Source organism: Ursus americanus, chromosome 21, assembly GCF_024610735.1.
Source record: "Ursus americanus isolate L20-20 chromosome 21, mUrsAme1.1.p, whole genome shotgun sequence".
Classification (NCBI taxonomy): Eukaryota; Metazoa; Chordata; class Mammalia; order Carnivora; family Ursidae; genus Ursus; species Ursus americanus.
This window is the reverse complement of record NC_142147.1, coordinates 8,270,866-8,294,435: the sequence shown is the minus strand read 5'-3', so window position 1 is coordinate 8,294,435 and position 23,570 is coordinate 8,270,866. Positions and strand designations below refer to the sequence as shown.

At 48.1% G+C, this 23,570-nt stretch overlaps 2 protein-coding genes across 3 annotated transcripts in view; one reads left to right on the top strand and one right to left on the bottom strand.

Moving 5' to 3' along the window:
• LOC148108213 (natural cytotoxicity triggering receptor 3 ligand 1-like) lies at positions 1-6,633 on the bottom strand. The gene is made up of 2 exons (XM_087853346.1): positions 6,322-6,633; positions 1-153 (listed from the first exon to the last, which is right to left on the bottom strand). Exons 1-2 carry the CDS (start codon positions 6,631-6,633, stop codon positions 1-3), a joined length of 465 nt encoding a protein of 154 aa, XP_087709472.1.
• Positions 6,634-19,897: 13,264 nt separating this feature from the next.
• LOC123798478 (uncharacterized) overlaps positions 19,898-23,570 on the top strand; it is a 54,585-nt gene continuing 50,912 nt past the window's right edge. For both annotated transcript variants that reach the window (XM_087870410.1, XM_045806931.2), the window contains exon 1: positions 19,898-20,024. The gene's annotated coding sequence lies outside the window, so the exon portion shown is untranslated. The remainder of the gene's footprint in view (positions 20,025-23,570) is intronic.

The window sequence follows — 23,570 nt, the reverse complement described above, 5'->3', positions numbered from 1 at the left end:
TTAGATAATGGTATCGGGGGCGTCGACTCCATTCTGGGTACTTCCTGCTGACGGTCGGGTCTTGTCATAGGGGTAGTTGGAAGTGGGCAGGCGAGAATAGGGCTGTAGGAGCAGTTGGTTGACTGACACCTGAGTTACCTCCCGCAAGCGTTCCTGTATGTACCGAATAAGGCAGGGGGCAACCGAGATTAGCAGGAGGATTAAGCAGAGGGGTCCCGCTAAAGGGAGAAGCCATGTTACCCATGTATGGGGGTCTAGGCCCCATATGGAGGTGTCTTGGCGCCTTGCTCGGATCCCGTCCTTGAGTTCCCGGATCTTGGAGGTGACTATACCCGACTGGTTGACAAAATAACAGCACTCCTCGTTTAGGTAGAGGCAGGTTCCTCTCTTTTCGGCGGTCAGGAGGTCCAAGGTGCGTCGGTTTTGTAGGGCAATGGCAGCCAAACTGGTGACCTGGGTCTGTAAGGCAGTAAGGGAGTCGGCGATCCGTTCCATGTCATCGTTGAGTGCTTGGGAGAGTTTATAGTAGAAATTTATTGACGTCCCAAGCCCAGCCGCTCTGGTAGCCACCCTGGTGGTTAAGCCCGCCCCTATCAGCAGGGGAAGGAATACAGCCCTTTTTTCTCGGCGCTGGGGGAATAGTATGGACAGGAGTTGGGAATGGGAGTAGATGTTGGTAGACGGGGATAGTAGGATAAATATACAGTCTAGGGAGTCATTAGTAGTCAGGCAGCGATAGATTCCCTTGGGGCATGACAGGAACACCCCCGAGGGAGTGCAGTAAGGAAGGGAGGAGGTGATGTTGTCGGTGTGAGGGGTGAGGGTGTCGATGGTGGAGGAAAGATTAAGGATTGGTATGGTCCCTCCAATGGGTCCGATGTGGACTGTCTTATTGTTGATGGTGGAACTGGGGAGGGGCCACCGGGTTGGAATGGGTATCCCCACAATGTTAGAGAGAGTAGAGAAGGGGAAACAGATCCAGCAGTCGCGGTCCTGACAGACGTTCTGCCACAGGTTATAGCTGGAGTTTAAAAAGGCCACTGTCAGTTGCTCAGTGGTGGGAACCTTCCGGATGCTGTCGAGATTGATTCCCTTGTAGGTGGGATAGGCCTGGGCTTGTAGTTGCTCATGTAACCCCCTGACTATTTGCCGGGTTTGGTTACGGCCGGCCTGGTCCTGGACCCCTCCTCCGTCGGAGAGTCCTATCTGGGCCAGATATGTCCAAGACCTTCCCCGTCTTGGGGTAAGTGTCGCAAGGGTGACTGTACCTTTCAGTGAGGTCAGACATCCAGAAGGTTCTTCCTGGGGCGTGGACAGATGTGCAGGTATATGGGGACTTTCCTGCATAGCATTTACTAGGCATATGGGTGAATGACTGGAAGTACCTTGTGTGTCCGCTGCCACGCATGCATTCACATTCTGTCGCTTGGGTCAGGGGGCTCAGGAGAACCAGAGGGAGGAGCCCGTACAACTGAAGTTTGGTAGGGCCCACCATCTGAGAGGTCCAGTCATTACCTGCAGGCGCCCGTTTCAGGTTGTTGATGTGTACCCACGCCTGGTGCCCCAGCAGTTTTGCCGCGGTTGGGGTGGTAAGGATGACAGTATGAGGCCCTGTCCATCGTGTCTGCAAGGAGCCTGGGTGCAGATTTCTGAGGAGGACCTGGTCCCCTGGGAATAGCCCTTGAGGGGGGGCTTCCTTATGGTCATGGTCATTCGGGGCAGGGATGACAGCATCAGCATGGGCCCTCAGGAGAGCCCGCAGGAGGGTAAGGTAAGGCAGGTAGGACAGGAGAGGTGGGGGAATGGCTGGGAGGTTATGGCTTATAAGGAGGGGTCGGCCGTACAGCAGCTCAAATGGGCTCAACCCCGAGGGTCTGCGAGGGGTTGCCCTAAGCCTGGTGAGGGCCAGGGGCAAGAGTGTGGGCCACGAAAGACGGGTTTCCAAGGTCAGTTTGGTGAGCTGTGCCTTGAGGAGCCCGTTGGCTTTTTCTACCTTACCCGACGATTGAGGGTGGTAGGGGATGTGGAGTTTCCAGGTGATGTTGAGACTCTCTGCCACCTGTTGGGTTATACTGGAGATGAAAGCAAGTCTGTTGTCTGACTGCAGAGTTCAAGGTAGTCCGAATCTCGGAATGATGTGCTCAGTGAGAATTGTGGCCACTGTATCCGCTGTCTCTTGGGCCGTGGGATATGCCTCGATCCAGCCTGTGAATGTATCGACCAGAGTTAACAGGTATCGGAAGGTTTTGTGGCGGGGCATTTGAGTGAAGTCCAGTTGCCAGTCTTCTCCTGGCTGACGGCCACAGAGTTGATGGTTGGGCCCTGGTCTGTGGATTCTGCCCTGTGCATTTACGGCCGAACAGGTTTTACAGGCTCTGTGAACTGTCTCAATTACCCGAGGTAGGGAAGGGTGGTGAAAAGAGGTTGCAGGACCTGGTGGAGGGCTTTTGGGCCAATGTGGAGAGACTGGTGAATGTCTGTGATTAGGGTGTGAGCTATGTTTTCCGGCAGGGCAATTTTATTCTGGATGTAGGTCCATCCCTTGTCTCCGGGTTTTCCCCCTAGGCCTTAGAGGGTTTGCACCTCCTTTTCAGAGTAAGAAGGCTGGTGGGGGGTGTTGAGGAAGAGGATCGGAGCCAAAGAGGTGTTCAGGGCCGTTTGCCGGGCCACTAAGTCCGCCCTGTTATTGCCTTGGGAGACGGGGTCCTTGGAGGTCTGGTGGCCGCGGCAGTGGACTACTGCTACCTCGGTGGGCAAGCTAAGGGCCTCGAGTAATTTGGCAATGAGAGGCCCGTTAACTATAGGAGTGCCCTTGGAGGTCAGGAACCCCCGCTTCTGCCAAAGGACGGGTGTGAGTTATCAGATAGGCGTACTTGGAGTCCGTGTATATAGTGACTCTCTGTCCCTTAGACAGGTGTAGCGCCCAGGTGAGAGCTATAAGCTCAGCCTTCTGGGAGGTGGTCCCGAAAGGAAGGGGAGCTGTTTCTATTACTGCCTCCGAGGTGACTTCAGCATAGGCGGCGCGTCTTTGGCCGTCCGAGGCCAGGAGGGAGCTGCCATCCATGAAGAGCACGCGGTCAGGGTTAGGCAACGGCTGATCAGAGAGCCCTGGGTGAGAGGGAGTGAGGTCCTCCAGGAGTTGCAGGTAGGAATGAATGGGTTTAGGGGTGAGCGAGGGTGCAGGCAACAAAGTAGCAGGATTTAAGCAAGGGGAGGCAGAGAGGGAAATTTGCGGATTTTCGACGAATAGCAGATGGTACAGTTGCAGGCGGGAGGGGGTTAACTGGGCCAGGGATCGGTGGCTGAGGAGATCCATGGTGGCTGAGGAGATCCATGAGTCGGTGGGGAGAGTAGACTACGAGGGGCTGTCCCAGAGTAAGTTTAAGGGCCTCCTTGGTCAGAGAGGCGGCGGCCGCCAGTGGTTGGAGGCAGGGCTGCCATCCTTGGGTGGTGGTGTCTAACTGTTTAGATAGGTAGGCCACGGCCCTGTATGTGGGCCCCGCTGGTTGGGCTAGGAGGCCAGTGGCTGGGCCGGAGCGCTCATCGATGAACAGGTGGAAGGGTTTAGAGTGGTCAGGTAGCTCCAGGACTGGTCCAGCGGTGAGGTAGTCCCCGCAGCTTGGAGAACAAGTGCCGGACTGAAGTGGGGTCAGTGAGAGGACCCTGGGGGGTCTCCTTGGCCGCTTGGTATAAAGGTCAGGCCAGGATCGAGAAATTTGGAATCCAATGTCTGAAAAAGCCTACAAGCCCAAGAAAGGAGAGAATTTCCTCCGCGGTTTGAGGAGGCTGGAGTTCCCAGAGAAGGTGGATGCAGTCCCCAGTAAGGGACTTAGAGGTGGGAGTCAGGAAGATACCCAGGTACGTGACTGAGGGGGTACACAGTTGGGCCTTTGAAGAGGTGACCCGGTACCCTTTGCCCCCCAGGAAATTGAGTAGGGTAGAGGTGTCTTCCTGGGATAAGGAGAGAGAGGGGCTGCAGAGGAGCAGATCATCCACATATTGTAGCAGGGTACTGGCCTTAAGGGCGCACTGCTGCAGGTCAGTGGCCAACGCCTGACCAAAAATATGGGGACTGTCTCGGAATCCCTGAGGCAGGACTGTCCAGGTCAGCTGCCCGGGGACATGTGTGTCCGGGTCCTCCCAGGTAAAGGCAAAGAGGAAGTCAGGAGTGCAGGAGGATAGTAAAGAAGGCATCCTTTAAGTCTAATACAGTAAAGTGAGAAGTGTTAGATGGGACATGAGACAATAGGGTATACGGGTTGGGGACCACTGGATGGAGCGGGACTACAGCCGTATTAATGAGCCCCAGGTCCTGCACCAGTCGGTAGGCCCCCGAGGATTTACGGACTGGCAGGATAGGGGTGTTACAGGGGGAGCTGATGGGGATCAGGAGCCCCTGCCGTCTCAGCTGGTCTATGATAGGCTTGAGACCCTGACGGTGAGTCAGGGAAATGGGAAACTGTGCTCGGGAGGGGAACTTGGAGTTATCTTTTAGCTGTATTTTAACAGGGGTATGGTGGGATGCAATGATGGGTTTAGATGTGTCCCAGACCTGGGGATCCACTGCAGGAAGGTTATCTGGGGTGGGGGTTGGATGGGCAGGAAGGAGGGGTAAGACGAGGTATTCTGAGGTCGAGGGGGAGGGAGAGAGACGAATGGTGGCCTGCAGTTTTTGGAGGATATCCCTTCCCAGTAGGGGGACCGGACAAGAGGGAATTACGAGGAACGAGTGGGAGAAGGGGAAACCATCCAGGCTGCAAGTAAGGGGAAGGGTCACCCTGGGAGAGGAGGAGGTCCCATCGATCCCCGTGACAGTGACCGGTGAGGTTCGCGTAGGTCCCGAGTAGGATGGCAGAACTGAGTAGGTAGCCCCCGTGTCCAGCAGAAAGGAGATGGACTTACCCGCTACCTGGAGCGTGACCCTGGGCTCGGCCTGAGTGAGAGGGGTGTCCGAGTCTGGGCTCCGTCAGTCGTCCTCCAACCCGAGTAGCTGGAAGGCCGGACTTACGGTCTCGGGGTTGCCCCCACGTAGAGGCACCGAGGATCCCCGGAGGTTAGGGCAGTCCGATTTCCAATGCCCCATCATGTGGCATTGAGGACACGGTCGGGTGGGCATCTTTGGGTTGGGACATTGATGAGCCCGGTGTCCCTCGGCTCCGCATTAGAAGCATGCCCCTGGTGGGGTACGGTTGGCTGCCCCCCTCTGCTGGCTCCCGGAGCCGGCCGGCCGCAGGGCCGCTACCAAGGCCTGGGTCTGCAGCTGAACCTTCTGCTGGAGCCTGGCCTGCCGTTTAAGCTCAGCCGCCTCCTCTCGGGAATTAAAGACCTTAAATGCCATTTTCACCAGGTCGGAAATGGGGGTCTGGGGGCCCTCCTCGGCCTTTTTAAATTTTTTCCGAATATCTGGTGCCGACTGGGAGATAAAGTGAGTGGCTAGGACCGTGGCCCCCGCCGGAGAGGCCGGGTCTAGACGGGTGAATTGGGTCAAGGCCTCGGTTAGCCGGCTAAGGAATACAGCGGGGTTCTCGTCAGGGGTCTGAAGGATTTCCCTGATCTTATCATAATTTACAGCTTTATTGGAGGCCGCCCTCATCCGGCGCTGAGGCACTGGATCATGCGGTCGCGGCGCCGGCGGCCATCTTGTCCGTTCTGATAGTCCAGCCTGGTTCCACGGCTGGGACCGCCTGAGCGCCGACCCGCATGGTGGCGTCAGCAAGATGAACCTGGTCGGCATGCTCTCGGGCGGCAGCCTGGATACGTTCCCTCCCCTCGGTAGTGAGGGTGGTGGTCTGGACAACATGTAAGTCGTGCCGGGTAAGGTCGTAGGCCTGGGCCAGATACTGGAATTCTTTGATGAAATTATCTGGGTTGGCGGAGAAAGAGCCCAGGCGCTTTTCGATTTGGGAGAGATCCTGCAGGGAGAAGGGAGCATGGACTCAGACGACCCCTTCGGCCCCGGGGACCTCCCTCAGGGGACAAACCAGGTCGGGGGAAGGATTCCAGAACCGGGTACGAGCGGAGATGGGAGGGGAAGAGAGAGTCAGGGGGTGAGCGGGGCTCAATGGCGGTGCCGAGGGGTAGAACTTCAGAAGCCGTTGGAGTAGCCAGAGCTGGGGACGGCTCTGGGGTCTGCGGGGGATTAGGGGATACAGGCGGCTGAGGAACGGGATGGTAAGGGGGAGGTGGAGGTACGAGGGGGGTCCTTACGGGGGGCCCCGAGAGGTTCTCAGGAGGTTCAGAGAGAGGAGAGAGAGAGGGTGGATCAGGGTCCTTGGGAGCAGTAGGCGGAAGGGTTGGAGGGGGAGAGCGGGCGAGGAGGACCTGAGAGGTCGAGCAGCGGGAGCATAGTGAAGGCTGAGAGCGTAAGGCCCAGAAAGCCTGGACACAGGGGACCTCGGACCATTTGCCTTGGCGTCTACAGAGGTTGTCAAGATCCTTGAGCACCTGATAATGGAAGGTGCCTTCGGGGGGCCATTGTGATTGGTTGTCCAATTGATATTGGGGCCAAGCGACAGTACAGTAATGTATGAGGCGTCGCCTTCGTAGGTCCTGATCCAATTTTAGGGTTCGAAGATTGGCCAGGAGACAGCCCAGGGGCATTTTAGGGTCGAATTTGGACTGGGAGGTTCCCATGGCCCCTTCGCCTATCAACCCAGGGCACGGAGGAAGGCGTCCCTTTGTCCCTGTGCTGAGTCGCGGTTCGGAGGGGAGGGTAGTTGCTGCGGAATGGGGACGTCTCCCGATTCCTCGGAGCTACGGGGGCCACCAGGTGGCCGGAGGGCGGGGGGACTCGTCCTGACGCGGCCGCGATTAGGACAGGGCGTCCCGGAGGAGGATCGGGACCAGGGAACACTCACCACAGCAAGTTCCAAGAGATGTTTGCAGAGGGAGAGAGGGGTCCCAGTCCGCTTGTGAGGAGGAGAGAGCCTCCGTGCCGAAGCAGGGGCTCGATCTCCTCCCGGGTTTCGGCACCAAATGTTAGGTTTTTCTCGTTGCCAATGAAATCAAGACCGCAAGGCAAATGTGGTTCAAGGGATGAACTTTATTGCAAGCACCCTCGGGCGAGGTTCCACGACTCAGGAAAGAGCGGTGAGTCGGGGAAGTCGCGCCCAGGGCAAGGCAGCGAGGGTTTTTATCGGGTACTGCTGGGGGGTGAGGAAAGTCGGTAGGACGGGTTTCGGTTTCCCGCCTAGGTTTTGGTTTAAATCTTGGCGGAGAGTCGGCCATCTTGGGTGTCTTGGCCCCCTTTTCCCGGCCAGCCCAACACAGAGTTTTTGCCGCGGATCAGTACCGTGCCACTTACCCGCTGCTGGATCTCAGGTAAGCGACCTGAGCTTCCTCTGCTTCTGTTTTCCCCTTTTAAATGTTAATAACAGTAAGAAAAGCTCTCTTACAGGACTGGTGTGAGGGCTGAGCACCATAAAGCATGCAACATGCTTAGAGAAGTCCCACCCTGTTCATAGTAAGTGTTATAGCTGTTAATATTTTTATTATCCGTCCAGTTACTTAAGCCAAAACTCTAGGAGTTGTTCATGCCCTTTCTTTCCCTCATTTCCGGTGTTCAGAATGGATCTTAGAGCCATTCACTTTTTCTGAGTTTTCTCAAGTTTTGCCTTTCCTACCCGTCTTTAGCCTGCAGAGACATAGTCAATGTCTCTTCAGTTCCGTGTGGTCTACCAGTTGTTCCAGTGCCATTTACTCATAGTTCATCCTCTTTCCTGTTGATCTGCCTGGATAGTGCTGTGCTCTAACAAGTTTCTGTGTCTGCAAGGGTCTGATTTTGGAGTCTGTCCATTGGCCAGTCGTTACTGATTTTCCTTCCTCCTCATTCCTTATGGGCACCCCATCAGCAAGTCCATCCTACCTCCAAAACACCTTTCAAATCTCTCTTCTCTGTGCATTGCCACACCGCCAACATTCCTCAGAGAGACAATCGCATTGGCTCGGATCTGCTTCCTACCCTCCCCCTTTCCCCGTGGAACTCCCCTACCTCTGGCCATTCTCCTTAGTGATGTAGTAGGAAAGATGTGAGGATTCGAAGCCGATGGCCAAGAGAGAATTCTTGAGACATCTTTGGTGCAAAAAGGTGGTTTTATTAAAGTACGGGGACAGGACCCGAGGGCAAAACGAGCTGCACTGGGGTCTTTGTGGAGTGGCCCATTATATACTTTCAAGTCGGGAGGGGGTTAGGGATAGCCTAAGTCTCTAAGGAACTTTGGAAGCAAGGTTTGCAGGACCTTGAGGGGGCTAGCTATTGTTAGGAAAAGATCATTTATTACCGTCTAATAAAACCTGAGTCACGAGACCCTTCAGCTGTATATCGGTGGGTCCTATGCTTGGGTGATGGTTGCCAACATATATCTTGGGGGGAGTAGAGATAAAGGAAGTTTCCAAAGGAATTTTTAGATGTTAAAGTAGACTTACAGGGTCTTGGGGGTAGGGCTAAGATTTCCTTTTGCCCTTAGCAGACTATCGATATCGAGGCAGTTGAGTCTAGAGGAATATCACTCTGCCCATTTCAAGGACTTGTCAATGGGCTGTGAGCAGTAAGGAAATTTAATAATTTTTCATCTGGCTTTGTTTCCCACATGACTTAGTGCAATGCAAGAGACCACTTTCCTCTTTTCAAATGACGTAATGTTTGATATGTACAAAAACATAGAAGGACTGCATGTGGAGGTTAAAAAGCATGACCACGGAACAATCTCTGTGAGCCCACCTCACTACCTAGGAAATGGAACAGTAGTAAATCCTTTGATGTCCTGAGTGTCCTCAACACTACTGGGAACTTGGTCTTTTTTAAAAAAATTGTTCTTTTAAAACTATTCCTTTGCTTTATTTTATCTATCTATCTATCCATCTATCCATCTATCTATCTATCTAATCTCTACACCCAACGTTGGGCTTGAACTCACAATTCTGAGATCAAGAGTTGCATGGTCTTCTGACTGACCCAGCCAGGCACTCCACCCATGCTTCCTTTTATAGTTTTGCCGTATATATGTTTATTACTAAGCAATTTATTGTTTGTTTTTGTTTGTAAATTTTACAAAAATAGTGTCATGTTGTGAATACTCCTCTGAGCATTGGTTGGCTTATTTACCAGTACTAATTCTAAGATCCATTTGTGTTGATGAATGTAGCTACTGGACAGTCATTTCTGTTGCTACTTAGTAATCCAATGTAGGATCCATTATTTATTTATTCCTATTACTACCGATAGACACTTTGGTTGCTACTCTGTCCTTTCTCTCTTATTCCTGTTATGAACAATGGTTGTACATGTCTCCCGATGCATTCCTATAGGGGTTTCTTCTGAGTAGTGGCCATCGTTTCCCCCCTTCTATTCTTCTCCATGTTTGTCGTGACCCAGTACACATAGACACATATATTTCTCCCGCTTTTGGTGATGCATCTTGGCATTTTCTATACTATCCTATTTCATTTTTTTTTTTTAAAGATTTTATTTATTTATTCGACAGAGATAGAGACAGCCAGTGAGAGAGGGAACACAAGCAGGGGGAGTGGGAGAGGAAGAAGCAGGCTCATAGCAGAGGAGCCTGATGTGGGGCTTGATCCCAGAACACCGGGATCACGCCCTGAGCCGAAGGCAGACGCTTAACCGCTGTGCCACCCAGGCGCCCCCTATTTCATTTTTTTAAAGATTTTATTTATTTATTTGAGAGAGAGAGAGAACAAGCAGGGGGAACGGCATATGGAGAGGGAGAAGCAGACTCCCCACTGAGCAGGGAGCCCAATGCTGGGCTCTATCCCAGGACCCTGGGATCATGACTTGTGCCTAAGGGAGATGCTTAACCCACTGAGCCACCCAGGCGGCCCAGAACCTGTGACTCTTGATCTCCAGGTTGTGAGTTGGATCATGAATTTGAGCCCCATGTTGGGCATAGAGCTTACTTTAAATCAGTCAGTCAGTCAAGCAAGCAAGCAAGCTAGCAAACAAGCCAGCAAGCAGGCAGATGAAGAGCATTTCCTTCTGAATGCTTAAAATTTTTTTAAAAAAAATTTAAAAAGCTGTTGATCCACAAAATGATTTACTGACCAACCAATCCAAAGTGTGGCAAATCTTCTAGTCTAGGAGACTCTGGCTGGCTCAGCCAGGAGAGCATACAACCCTTGATCTCAGAGTTTCGAGTTCAAGTACCACGTCCGGAGTACCGCTCACTTTAAAAAAAAAAAAAAAAGAAAAAGAAAAACCTATAGTCTATTTTGTTTTGTTTTTTTTTTTTTTTTTTTAGATTTTTATTTATTTATTAGACAGAGATAGAGACAGCCAGCGAGAGAGGGAACACAAGCAGGGGGAGTGGGAGAGGAAGAAGCAGGCTCATAGCAGAGGAGCCTGATGTGGGGCTCGATCCCATAACGCCGGGATCACGCCCTGAGCCGAAGGCAGACGCTTAACCGCTGTGCCACCCAGGCGCCCCAGGAAAAAGAAAAACCTATAGTCTATTTTGGATATGTAACTAGGAGAGAGATTGCTGGGTTATGGGGTGTGAGCATAGTCAACTTTATCAGATAGAACAAATTGCTCTCCAAAGTAGTTATAGTAATTGACCCCTCCCCAGCCCCATATTAGAATTGGTGTGTGTTCCACATCTTTACTTTGTATGTAAGACTTCCTAATTATGGCCAATCCAGTGGGTGTAAAATGATACCTTATTATGATTCATCTTTAGTGATATGCCTGTCCATATGTTTTGCCCTTTTACTTTTGGATTTTTTGTCTTTTTCTTAGTGACTTCTTAGAGTTGTTTATATGTTATTGATACTAATAGTGTGTTGGTAATATTTATTGTAAGTATCATCTCTCAGTTTATCTCTTTTTTTAAAAAAGATTTTTAAAAAATTTGTTAGAGAGCACGTGCGCTCAAGTGGGGGGGAGGGGCAGAGGGAGATGGAGAGAGAGAATCTTTTTTTTTTTTTAATAAAGATTTTATTTATTTATTTGACAGAGATAGAGACAGCCAGCGAGAGAGGGAACACAAGCAGGGGGAGTGGGAGAGGAAGAAGCAGGCTCATAGCGGAGGAGCCTGATGTGGGTCTTGATCCCTTACTGCCGGGATCACGTCCTGAGCTAAAGGCAGACGCTTAATGACTGCGCCACCCAGGCGCCCCAGAGAGAGAAAATCTTAAGCAGGCTCCATGCTCAGTGCAAAGCCTGCTGTAGGGCTGGATCTCATGACCCTGAGATCAAGACCGGAGCCTAAATCAAAAGTCAGAGGCTTAACCAGCTGAGTCACCCAGGCTCCCTGAATTAGTGTTTTTGTATTCTTTGGGTAAATACCCAGTAGAGTGATTGCTGGATTGTAGGTAGTTCTATATTTACCTTTTTTTTTTTTTTTTTTTTTTGAGGAACCTCCATATGTTTTCCACAGTGGCCACACCAAGGAATTACTAATTTTTAAAAAAAATTCTTCTCTTTTCTGAGCTCATAAAGATAGTCTCCAAAATTTTCTGCTAACCAAAATTTTGAAAATTTTAATCTTTAGCCTCCAGGAACTTATGAAATTTTTCTTTATTTCTGTACGGACTACCAGTTGTCCCAGCACCTTGTGGTAAATAACCTGTCCTTTCCCCGTTGATCTGCTCAGGTAAGGCTGTCATTTATCAGCCTCTAAATGTGTGGGTCCATTTCTGTGCTCTCCTCACTTCCCTTCATCAGGGGAAGACTGTTCCTGTCCAATACCTATTATACTATTGTAATAATGGAGTGTTTTGAGTAGTATTTCTTTTTTAAAGATTTCACTCATTTGAGAGAGAGAGAGAGCGAATGCGCCAGGGGAGGGGCAGAGGAAGAGGGAGAAGCCGATTTCCCACTGAGAGTAGAGCCCAACGCAGGGCTCAGTCCTAGGACCCTGAGATCATGACCAGAGCCAAAGTCAGGTGCTTAAGCGACTGAGTCACCCAGATGCCCTTGCTTTGAGTCTTCTTCATCCTTTGATCTTCCGTATCCACGTTAGACTCAGTTGGACAGGTTTTATGACACACTCTGTTGAGACTTTGGAATTGCACTGACTCTAGAAATCTTTTTTTTTTTAAGATTTTATTTATTCATTTGACAGAGAGAGAGAGCACAGCAGGGGGAGCAGCAGGCAGAGGGAGAGGGAGAAGCAGTCTTACGCTTAGCAGGGAGCCCAATTCAGGGCTTGATCCCAGGACCCTGAGACCATGACCCGAGCTAGGGCAGATGCTCAATGACTGAGCTACCCAGGCGCCCCCAGAAATCGTTCTGAAGACAGTTGCTACCGTAATGAGATTGACTATCCCATCAGTAGCACCATCTACCTCTCCAGTTTTTGATTGAAATATAATTGACATAGGGGCACCTGGGTGGCTCAGTCGGTTAAGCGTCTGCCTTCAGCTCAGGTCATGATCCCAGCATCCGGGGATCAAGCCCTGCATCGGGCTCCTTGCTCAGCAGGGACCCTGCTTCTCCCTCTCCCTCAGCCTGCTGCTCCCCCTGCTTGTGCTCTCTCCCTCCCTCTCTTGTTATTTCTGTCAAATAAATAAATAAAATCTTTAAAAAAAAAAGAAATATAATTGACATATAACACTATTAATTTTAGGAGTACAGCATCATGAATTTGATACATGTACATACTGTGAATGATTGCTACAATAACTTCAGTTAACATCTATTACACGTAGAGTTAACAAGTTCCGTTTTTCTTGTGATAAGAATTTTAAGGTTCATTCTCTCAGCAACTTTCAAATACACAAAACAGTATTATTAACTATAGTCACTATGCCATACATTCCATCCCCCGACTTATTTATCTTACAAGTACAAAAGCTTGTACTTTTTTGCTCTTCCTCTACTCCCTGTCTCTGGCAACCACCAAATCTGTTCTTTGGATGAATTTTTCACCAGGGGCAGAATTTCCTTCTTTTTTTGTGGCTGGATAATATTCCATTGTGTGTGTGTGTACAGTTGACCCTTTGAACAACATAGGTTTGAACTGCGTGCGTCTACTTACATGCAGATTTTTTTCAGTAAATATATTGGAAATTTTTTTGTAGATTTGTGACAGTTTGAAAAAACTCACAGACAAATCTCATAATCAAGAAATACCAAAAAAATTAAGAAAAAGTTAGGTATTATTGTAAGAATACAGACTGTTGTATACATGACACACGATATGTGTTAATTGACTGTTTATGTTATCGGTATAGTTTCTGGTCAACAGTAGGCTACCAGTAGTTAAGTTTTTGGGGTGTCAAAAGTTATACATGGATTTTGTTTAAGTTTATTTACTTAAGTAATCTCTACACCAACATGGGGCTCAAACTTTTTTAAGCTTATTTATTTATTTATTTACGGAAGTAATCTACACACAATCTATATAAAAGGCTTGAACTCATGACCCTGAGATCAAGATTCATATGCTCCTGGGATTGAGCCAGCCAGGCATTCCTGTATGTGAATGTTGGACTGTGTGGGGGATCAGTGTTCCTAACTCCCATGTTGTTCAGAAGTCAACTGCATACATTTTCTTTATCCGTTCATCCATCAGTGGACACTTACATTGTTGTCTGACTATTGTAAATGTTTTGCCTAGCGTAAATAATGCTGCAAGGAGCATGAGGTGCCGATATCTTCAAGACAGTGATTTCATTTCCTTCGGATAAATACCCAGAAGTGGAACTGCTAGATCACATGGTCGTTCTATTTATTTTTTAAAGATTTTAAAATTTATTTGAGTGAGGGAGAATGAAGGGGGATGGGGCACAGGGAGAGAGATAATCCCAAGCAGATTCCCTGCTGAGCACAGAGCCCCGTGTGGGGCTTGGTCCCATGACCCCAAGGTCATGAATAGAGCTGAAATCAAGAGTTGGATGCTCAACAGACTGAGCCACTAGGTGCCCCTGCTAGTTCTATTTCCAGTGTTTTTTTTATTTTTAAAGTAAGCTCTACACACTATGTAAGGCATGAACTCATGATCCCAAGAGTTGCATGGTCTACCAACTGAGCCAGCCAGGTCCCCCCACCCCCTTTTCTTAAGATTTTATTTATTTGAGAGAGAGACAGACATAGATAGAGCACGAGCAAGGAGGAGAGGGAGAAGCAGGCTCGGTGCCGAGCTGTGAGCCTGATGTAGGGCTTGATCCCAGGACCCCAGGATAGTGACCGGAACCAAAAGCAAATGCTTAACCAACTGAGCCACCCAGGTGCCCCTAGGTCCCCTATTTTTAATTTAAAAAATGTGTATATATTTTATTTATTTATTTTAGAGAGAAAGAATAGGAGTGGGGAGAAGGTAAGTGGCAGAGAGGGAGCGAGAGGGAAAGGGACAGAATCCCAAGCAGACTCCCTGCAAAGCTCAGAGTCCAACTTTCTCTCAGGGCTTGATCCCAATACCCTGAGATCATGACCTGAGTGGAAGCCCATAGTTGGAAGCCCGACTGAGACATCCAGATACCCCTCTGGGTTTTTTATTTTTATTTTTAATTTTTTAAAAAATTTATTCATTTGAGAGAGGGAGAGAGAGAGAGAAGGAGAGAGACAGAGCACCAGCAGGGGGAAGAGGCAGAAGGAGAGGGAGAAGCAGACTCCCCACTGAGCTGGGAGCCTGACACTGGGCTCGATTCCAGAACCTGGAGACCATGTCCCAAGCTGAAGGCAGACACTTAACCATCTGAGCCACCCAGGTGCCCCTTATTTTTAATATTTGAGGAACCTCCATGTCATCTTCCATAGGGGCTTCACCAATTTACATTCCCACCAGTAGTGCATATAGTTCCATTTTCCCCACATCTTTACTTGCTGTTTCCTGCCTTTTGATACTAGCCATTCTCACAGATGTGAGATGATATTTCATTGTGGTTTTGATTTGTATTACCCGGATGAGTGATGTGAAGCATCTTCTCATATACCTGTTGGCCATCTGTATGTCTCTTTGGAAAAATGTGTATTCAGATCCTCTATTTTTATTCTTATTTTCAATTTTTTAAAAGATTTTATTCATTTCTTTGAGAGAGAGAACACAAGCTGGGAGGAGAGGCAGAGGGAGAGAGAGAAGCAGACACTCCCCCCACCCCCATTGAGCAGGGAGCCTGATGACTTGGGGGCTGATTACAGGACCCTGGGATCACGACCTGAGCTGAAGGCAGATGCCCAACCAACTGAGCCACCCAGGCACCCCCCTTTACCTATTTTAAAAAAAATATTTATTTAAGCAATTTTTACACCCAGCATGGGGCCCTAACTCACGATCCTGAGATCGAGTTGCAGTCACATGCCCTGCATGCTCTTCCGACTGAGCCGGCCAGGTGCCCTGCTCTGCTTGCTTTTTTTTTTTTTTTTTAATGAAGTTGTTTCCATGCCCATCATGGAGCCCAACGTGGGGTTTGAACTCACGACCCTGAAATCATGACCTGAGCTGAGATCAAGAGTTGGATGTTTAACTGACTGAGCCACCCAGGCACCCCTCTATCTACTTTTTAACCAGTTTTTTTTCCCATTGAGTATTGTGAGTTCTTTATATATTTTGAATATTAACTCCTTATCAGATATATGATTTGCAAATATTTTCTCCCACTCCATAGGTTGCCTTTCCATTTTGTTGATGTTTTTCTTTGCCATACAGAAGCTTTTTAGTTTGATGTAGCCCCACTTGTTTCTTTTGGCTTTTGTTGCCTTTGCTTTTGGGACCAACTCCCAAAAAATCATTGCCAAGACTGAGGTCAAGGACCTTACTCCTTATGTTTTCTTCTAGGATTTTTATGGTTTCAATCTTAACATTCAAACCTTTAATCCATTTTGAGTTGATTTTTGCATGGTGTAAAATAGTGGTCTAGTTTCATTCTTTCGCGTGTGGCTGTCCAGTTTCCCCAACACCATTTCACGAAGAGGCTCTTCTTTCCCCATTGTACATTCTTGGTTCCTTTGTCATAAATTAATTGACCATATATGCATGGGTTTATTTCTGGGCTGTATTCTGCTAGCTCTTCATTTATTTAGATCTTCCTTAGAAGATCCTTCAATAATGATTTGTCTTTTCTCTGTAAGGTAGATTTAAGAGAGGGTTTTAAAAAATGTAAATTAGATCTTCTGCCTTCCCTGGTTGTAACTTGATTATGGCTTTCTGTTGCCCTTGAAATAAAGCCCAAGTATTTTACCTAAATACATACAACCTGGCCCCGTCTCTTTCTTCAGTTTTATCTTATAAAACTGTCACCCTCACCCAGAACTGGCCAGTGTCACAGGCTTCTGTTCTGTTCCTCTTGCTTACCTCAAGGAAGTTGCAGTAGTCAATGTTTCCCCTCTGCTTGGAAGGCTGCTCATTGCCCCTACTCTCCACCTGCTGCCTGGCTAGGATCCAGCTCAAATCTCTACTTCATACAGACCTTTTTTGAACATTGTACTCAAAATCATTCAGTTATGCCCTTTCATGGCCAGAGAGCGTGCCCTGTTGTTTTTCTTTCCAACTCTGTCGTCTTTAGCAGTTGCTTGGTTCATTTGTCTGTCTGTCTGTCTGATGTCTGGTTTCTTGAACAGCCTGCAAGCTCCCTGAGAGACCTGGGCTCCTCGGCTCACCGCGGCACCTGGTACACTGTTTACGACATAATACACATTCAGTAAATGTTTGTCAAAGGACCAAAGGACAGAAGAAAGGAAAGGAGAGAGGGTCTTCTATCCTCTAGCTTGGAAAGCCGAAACAAGGCCAAATAAGGGGCGCCAGGGGTAAAAGTGGGCTGGGTTTCAAGAAGGTGGTAGAGAGGGTGCCTGACCCACTCAGGGCGTGGCACATGTGACTCTCGATTGTGGGGTCCTGAGTTCGAGCTCCACGTTGGGTGTAGAGTTTACTTAAAAATAAGGTAGTGGAGTATAGGCCTTGATGGTTATAGGTTTTATTTATTTATTCATTTTTAAAGATTTTATTTATTCATTTGAGAGAGAGACAGAGAGAGCACACAAGCAGGGGGAGAGGCAGAGGGAGAGGGGGAAGCAGGCTCCCTGCTGAGCCAGCCAGGAGCCTGATGTGGGGCTCGATCCCAGGACCTGGAGATCATGACCCGAGCTGAAGGCAGATGCACACCATGTGAGCCACCCAGGTGCCCCTGGTTATAGGTTTTATTTTTTTTTTATTATTTTTTTTTAAGAAAAGGCTTTTTCTTCTTCTTCTTCTTCTTTTTTTTTTTAAGATTTTATTCATTTATTCGACAGAGATAGAGACAGCCAGCGAGAGAGGGAACACAAGCAGGGGGAGTGGGAGAGGAAGAAGCAGGCTCATAGAGGAAGAGCCTGATGTGGGGCTCGATCCCATAACGCCGGGATCACGCCCTGAGCCGAAGGCAGACGCTTAACCGCTGTGCCACCCAGGCGCCCCTATAGGTTTTATTTTTTATTTAAAGATTTTATTTATTTATTTGACAGAGAGAGAGCACGCACAAGTAGGGGGAGCAGCAGGCAGAGGGAGAGGGAGAAGCAGGCTCCCTGCTGAGCAAGGAGCCCAATGTGGGGCTCGATCCCAGGACCCTGAGATCATGACCTGAGCTGAAGGCAGAGCTTAACCGACTGAGCTGAAGGCAGAGCTTAACCGACTGAGCGACCCAAATCCCTTGGTATAGGTTTTAAAAATCACGTCATTTATGCAATACAGAATACATTATAGTTGTTAAAGCTTCAAATGATACAGAAATATAAGGAATATACATTTAAGTTTCTTTTCACCACCCCCTCTTCAAACCCACGCCCCATCTCCAGGGTAACCACTGTTTATTGCTAGTTTGGTAAATATCTTTATAGATCTTTTCTATCTACTTGTACATTTTTGCATATATACCAAATACATTTATACACATACAGATTTATTTTTCTTTTTTACAATCAGGGATAGAATCATCCTTCACTAGTTGTTGGGTGAAATGCTTTCTTCATTTAAAAATATGATATGGAAATCTTTCCATTTCAGTTCAGATAGATGTTTAACCAGCTCCCAATTGGTGGACATTTCGTCTGTTGAAATAGCTCGCTATTATAAACAGGGCTCAAGTGAATGTGCATTGTATTAGTCAGGGTTCCCTAGTCAGGGTTCCCCAGAGAAACAGAACCAATGAAATATGCATACAGACAGAGATTTCTTTTAGGGAATTGGCTCACGTGATTGTGGAGGCTGGCAAGTCCAAATTCTGCAGGGCAGGCGGTCAGGCAGGAGATCCAGGGAAGATGTGGCAGTAAGTCTGAAGGCCACCTGCTAGCGTTACTCCCTCCTGCTCAGGGAAAGCCAGGCTTTTTGTTTTATTCTGACCTTCCGCTGTAGGTATGGTGGAGGCCCCTCACATTGTGGAGGGCGTTTTGCTTTACTCAAAGCCCGCCAATTTTATTTATTTATTTTTAAAAGATTTTATTTATTTATTTCAGACAGAGAGAGAGCATGAGCGGGTGGGCAGGGAGGGGCAGAGGGAGAGGGAGAAGCAGACTCCCCACTGAGCAGGGAGCCTGACATGGGGCCCGATCCCAGGACCCTGGGATCACCACCCGAGCCGTAGGCAGACGCTTAACCGACTGAGCCACCCAGGTGCCCCAAAAAGCCCACCAATTTTTTTTTTTTTTTTAAAGATTTTATTTATTTATTTGACACAGAGCAGGAGTAGGGGGAGCAGCAAGCAGAGGGAGAGGGAGAGGGAGAAGCACGCTCCTTGCTGAACGGGGAGCCCATCGTGGGGCTCGATCCCAGGACTCTGGGATCATGACCTGAGCCAAAGGCAGACACTTAACTGACTGAGCCACCCAGGTGCCCCAAAAGCCCACCAATTTAAATGTTAATCTCATGTTTGATCAAGTATTTGGGTACCTTGGTCCAGTCAAGTTGACACGGAATATTAACTGTCACATTCATGAACATATATCATATATGTGTGTATATTTATACATATAAATATACATATATATCTTTATATATATCTCATAAATTTTTAAGAGGGGGGAGGGGCAGAGGGAGAGGGAAAGAGACAACCTTAAGCGGCCTCCATGCCCAGCGCATGAGCCCCGCGTGGGGCTCAGTTTCATGACCCCGAGATCATGACCTGAGCTGAAATCAAGAGTTGGGTGCATAACCAACTAAGCCACCCAGGCGCCCTGCCCCTTTTTCTTTTTTTTTTCTTTTAAAGATTTTATTTATTTACTTGAGAGAAAGAGAGAGACGGCCAGCGAGAGAGGGAACACAAGCAGGGGGAGTGGGAGAGGAAGAAGCAGGCTGCCAGCGGAGGAGCCTGATGTGAGGCTCGATCCCAGGACTCCAGGATCACGCCCTGAGCCGAAGGCAGACGCCCAATGACTGAGCCACCCAGGTGCCCCCCTTTTTCTTTTTTGTCAAAGATTTTAAGTAATCCTGACACCCCACGTGGGGCTGGAACTCAGAACCCCCAGATCAAGAGTCACACGTTCTAGAGCCTGAACCAGCCAGGTGCCCTCATACAAACTTCTACATGAATTAGATTCCTAGCAACGTAATTGCTGTTTCAAGGAATACGAACCAATCTAATGCTGATAGGTAGGTACTTCCTGCCACGTTAAGCTCCTAAGAAGTTACGGACTAAGCGATTGAAAGGAATCCCTTTGAAGTGCCCCCCATTCCCCCCTGCCCCTCCATACTCACAGGCAAAACTCCCAGGTATCTGCACTGGGCCCTAACTCTTTGTTTTTCTAGGTGGCGGTGCCCTACATTCTCGGGGAAGTAGGCCCCACTACAAAACATATTCTCTAGCCTGACCGCAACCCACATCCTGGACAGAGCCCCTTGAAAACCTGCCACCTCCCGGTCTCCCCTGCCAGGAATTGAGCTCCCTCCCCACACCCCCCACTGAGGGTGCAGCTGCAACCCTCTCACACCTTAAAAACCCAGCCTGACGGGAATTGGGGCTGACATTTCTCTCCACATCTGGCCGTCTCCTCCCTTGGAGAGTGAATAAACTGTCCTGCTTGTCGCTCTCTCTGCAGTTCTTTGCCACCCGCGTCACCAGCCAACCTAACAGATGCAGGCCCTCTCCAGTAGTATTGGAGGGTGAGTTCGGGCATGTGTGAGTCTGGTCCAGGGAAAATCACCTGGAGTATGTGTTCCTCCAAATCTCTGCCTTTTCTGCTTTGTCTGCTCTTCAGCTGAGCCAGCCAGGTGCCCTGATTACTATCTCTTATCACTTTTTACTGTGAGAGTCTAAAAAAGAAAGTTCGTAGTAAAGAGGATGGACATGGGTCTGATTAGTCTGCTCTTATTATGCTCCAGACAATTTTATTCCTGGTGAGAACTCTCTTCCTGGCTTGCAGACAGTTGCTTTATCTCTATGTCCTCACATGGCCTTTCTCTGGTGTGTGTGTGTGTGTGTGTGCGCGCGTGTGTGTGTGCACGCGTGCACGTGTGCAGCACTAAGCAGAAGATGGGTGGGTGGGGGCTAGGAGAGAGAGGGCGAGCTCTCTGATATCTCTTCTTATAAGGACACTAATCCTATAGGATCAGGGCCTCACCCTATGACCTCATTTAACGTAGTTACCTTCTTTCATGCCCCATCTCCAAATACAGCTACAATGGGGATTAGGCTTCACATATGAATTGGCCAGGACAAAGGGAGCACATTCAGCCCCCAGCACACATTGGAATATCATTCAGCCTTAAAATCGAAGAAAATTCTGACACATGCTACAATATGGATGAGTCTTAAAGATATTATTCTAAGTGAAATCAGCCAGTGATGAAAAGATAAATACTGTATGATTGCACTTAAATGAAATGCTTGGAGTATCAAATCCATACAGACAGAAAGTGGAATGGTGGTTGTCAGATGCTGCAGGGACAGGGGGAAATGGGGTCTTAGTGTTTAATGGGTACAGAGTTTCAGCTTTAGGAGAAGAAAAGTGTTCCGGGTGGTGGTGATGGTTGCACAACGGTGTGAATGGGCTTCACGGGCCAGAACTGTATACTTAAAATCTGTCGTACATTTTACATTATGTGTACTTTACTGTAATTAAAAATAATAATTAAAAAACCCATACTAAAAGCGTATAGATTCCCTTGTATTCAAAGTGCTGGAGGAATAGAAGGTTAAACTTATAAAAAGAAAAAAAAAAAAGCCTTTCAGATGAATTTGAAATAGTTCTACGAACATTTAGTTCAAGACTTTGAGATGTGTATCAATTTTTTTTAAAAGATTTTCTATTTTATTTATTATTATTTTTTAGAGATTTATTTATTTATTTTAGGGGGTGGTAGAAGGAGAGTCCTAAGCAGACTCTGCGCTGAGCACGGAGCCCAACGCGGGGCTCAATCTTAGGACCCCGAGATCACTACCAGAGCCAAAACCAAGAGTTGGACTCCTGTGCCACTCAGGTGCCCCTTTCAGATTTTATTTTATTTTTTAAAAGATTTTATTTATTTATTTGACAGAGAGAGAGCACAAGCAGGGGGAGCAGCAGGCAGAGGGAGAGGGAGAAGTAGACTCCCCATAGGGAGCCCGATGCGGGGCTCGATCCCAGGACCCCAGGATCATGATCTGAGCTGACGGCAGATACTTAACCCACTGAGCCACCCAGGCATCCCAAGATTTTATTTTTAAATGATCTCTGTATCCAACGTGGGACTCGAACTTGAAACCCAGAGATCAAGAGTCACAAGCTCAAACTGACTGAGCCAGCCAGGCACCCCTAGATCTGTATCATTTGGTTCATATGTTGGTTAGGTGCTTGGCTGCAAATATTGGATGGAAAAGTTACAGTAAAAAAGCCCTGTTGTCTTAAAAAATGAAATGGTCAGTGATTTTAGTAGCCAGAATGGGTTTATTTGGGGAATAAGTAAGGGAACTGTGATTCAGGACAAACAAAGCAGAAACCATAAGCTAGCCCAATAAATAAAGGAGAGATATGTTATTTTATGGAGAAGAAGGGGGAAGTTGGGAAGAGTATTTTGAGTGAAATTCATTGGAGAAACCCAAAAGTTCAGGGGAATGACGGTTCCTCATTGGTTGAATTGCTGGGGGAGTCCATTTCCTGTGGGAGAGGCAGTGCACATCTTTTTCCTTTGGTGGTTGATGATTCTTTCCTATAATTGACACTGAGTGTATGACTCCACCTTCTGACCTCCTGAATTTATTTTGGGGGAGGGGGAGGTCCCTTTTTTTTTTTTTTTAAGATTTTTTATTTATTTATTTGATGGAGAGAGAGACAGCCAGTGAGAGAGGGAACACAAGCAGGGGGAGTGGGAGAGGAAGAAGCAGGCTCCCAGCGGAGGAGCCTGATGTGGGGCCTGATTCCAGCACGCCGGGACCACGCCCTGAGCTGAAGGTAGACGCCTAATGACTGCGCCATCTAGGCGCCCCGGGAGGGGAGTCCCTTTATTAATTTTCACATTTCCTCCTTTTGATCCAGATCTTTCTCTGAAAGCATCACCGATCAAGAGTCATGTGTTCTTAATTCACTGGCCTTTTGTCTTTGGTGCCAGGAAGGGCCTTTTTGGGTGTTATGTCCCATGCTGGAGGGCAGTCGTGCAGGTTAGAAACTTACTGTCACCCAGGACGCCTGTGTGGCTCGGTTGTTGAGCGGCTGCCTTGGGCTCAGGGTATGATCCCAGCGTCCTGGGATCAAGACCCGCTTTGGGCTCCTTGCTCAGTGGGGAGCCTGTTGCTCCCCCTGCTTGTGTGCTCACTCGCTCGCTCTCTCTCAAATAAATAAATAAAATCCTTAAAAAAAAAAAAAAAGAAACCTGTTACCTTTGTGCAACAAGGAGGGATAGGAGGGAGAAGTCAGGCACTTACCATGTATTGTCCGTATTTATCAAGACCGTAAGCATTGGAGATAATCTTCTCGGGCACATCATTTTTACAAAAGTTTGACAGACAATAAGCACAGAATTAAACGTAACATGACAATTCCAAATCCTGTGATGGTTCTAAGCCAGGACCCAGTGGCTGAAGGTAACCAACTGAAAATCTTTCAGACACTTTCCCTGACTTAGAGGAGAAAAGTTTTCCCTCTGAGTCTGGGCAAACCCTAAGTCATCTGTGCCTCCTGGAAGTCCCTGTTGAAAGCAGCCACGGAGGCGGAACAGTGGGCACTGTAGGAGCACATCAAGAGGAGAGCGTGTAGCAAGCTACAGTGCAGGCATAAACAAGCAAGAGCTGACGAACTTTTTGCAAAACATCAGCGCTTCAAAGACATTTTAACAGTATTGTTAGCTCAAAACAACTGGAATCAAAGGTCTTATCAATAATCCAGCCAGGAAAGTTGTAAATTTAGAAATCGTGAATTTGGATAAGAACCTGGAATCAGGAAGCGCCTGGGTTGTTCAGGCAGTTAAGCGTCTTGCCTTTGGCTCAGGTCATGATCTCGAGGTCCTGGAATCAAGCCCTGTGTCTGGCTCCATGCTTAGTGGGGAGTCTGCTTCTCTCCTTCTCCCTCTGCCCCTCACCCTCCCCTCCTGCTCTCTCTGTTTCCATCAAATGAATAAATAAAATCTTAAAAAAAAAAAAAAGAACCCAGAATCAGCTGATAGTCCAGTTGAAAAAGCAGACTTTTTTGAATCCTGAACCTCGTAACCAGCCTGGTCTGGACGTTTTGGGAAAAC

Coding starts and splice junctions, on each gene's coding strand:
- LOC148108213 (XM_087853346.1), bottom strand. CDS start 6,633: ATGGGAACCTCCCAGTCCAAATTCGACCCTAAAATGCCCCTGGGCTGT. Junction 154..6,321: donor CCCGCTGCTCGACCTCTCAG/GTCCTCCTCGCC, acceptor CGGTACATACAG/GAACGCTTGCGGGAGGTAAC.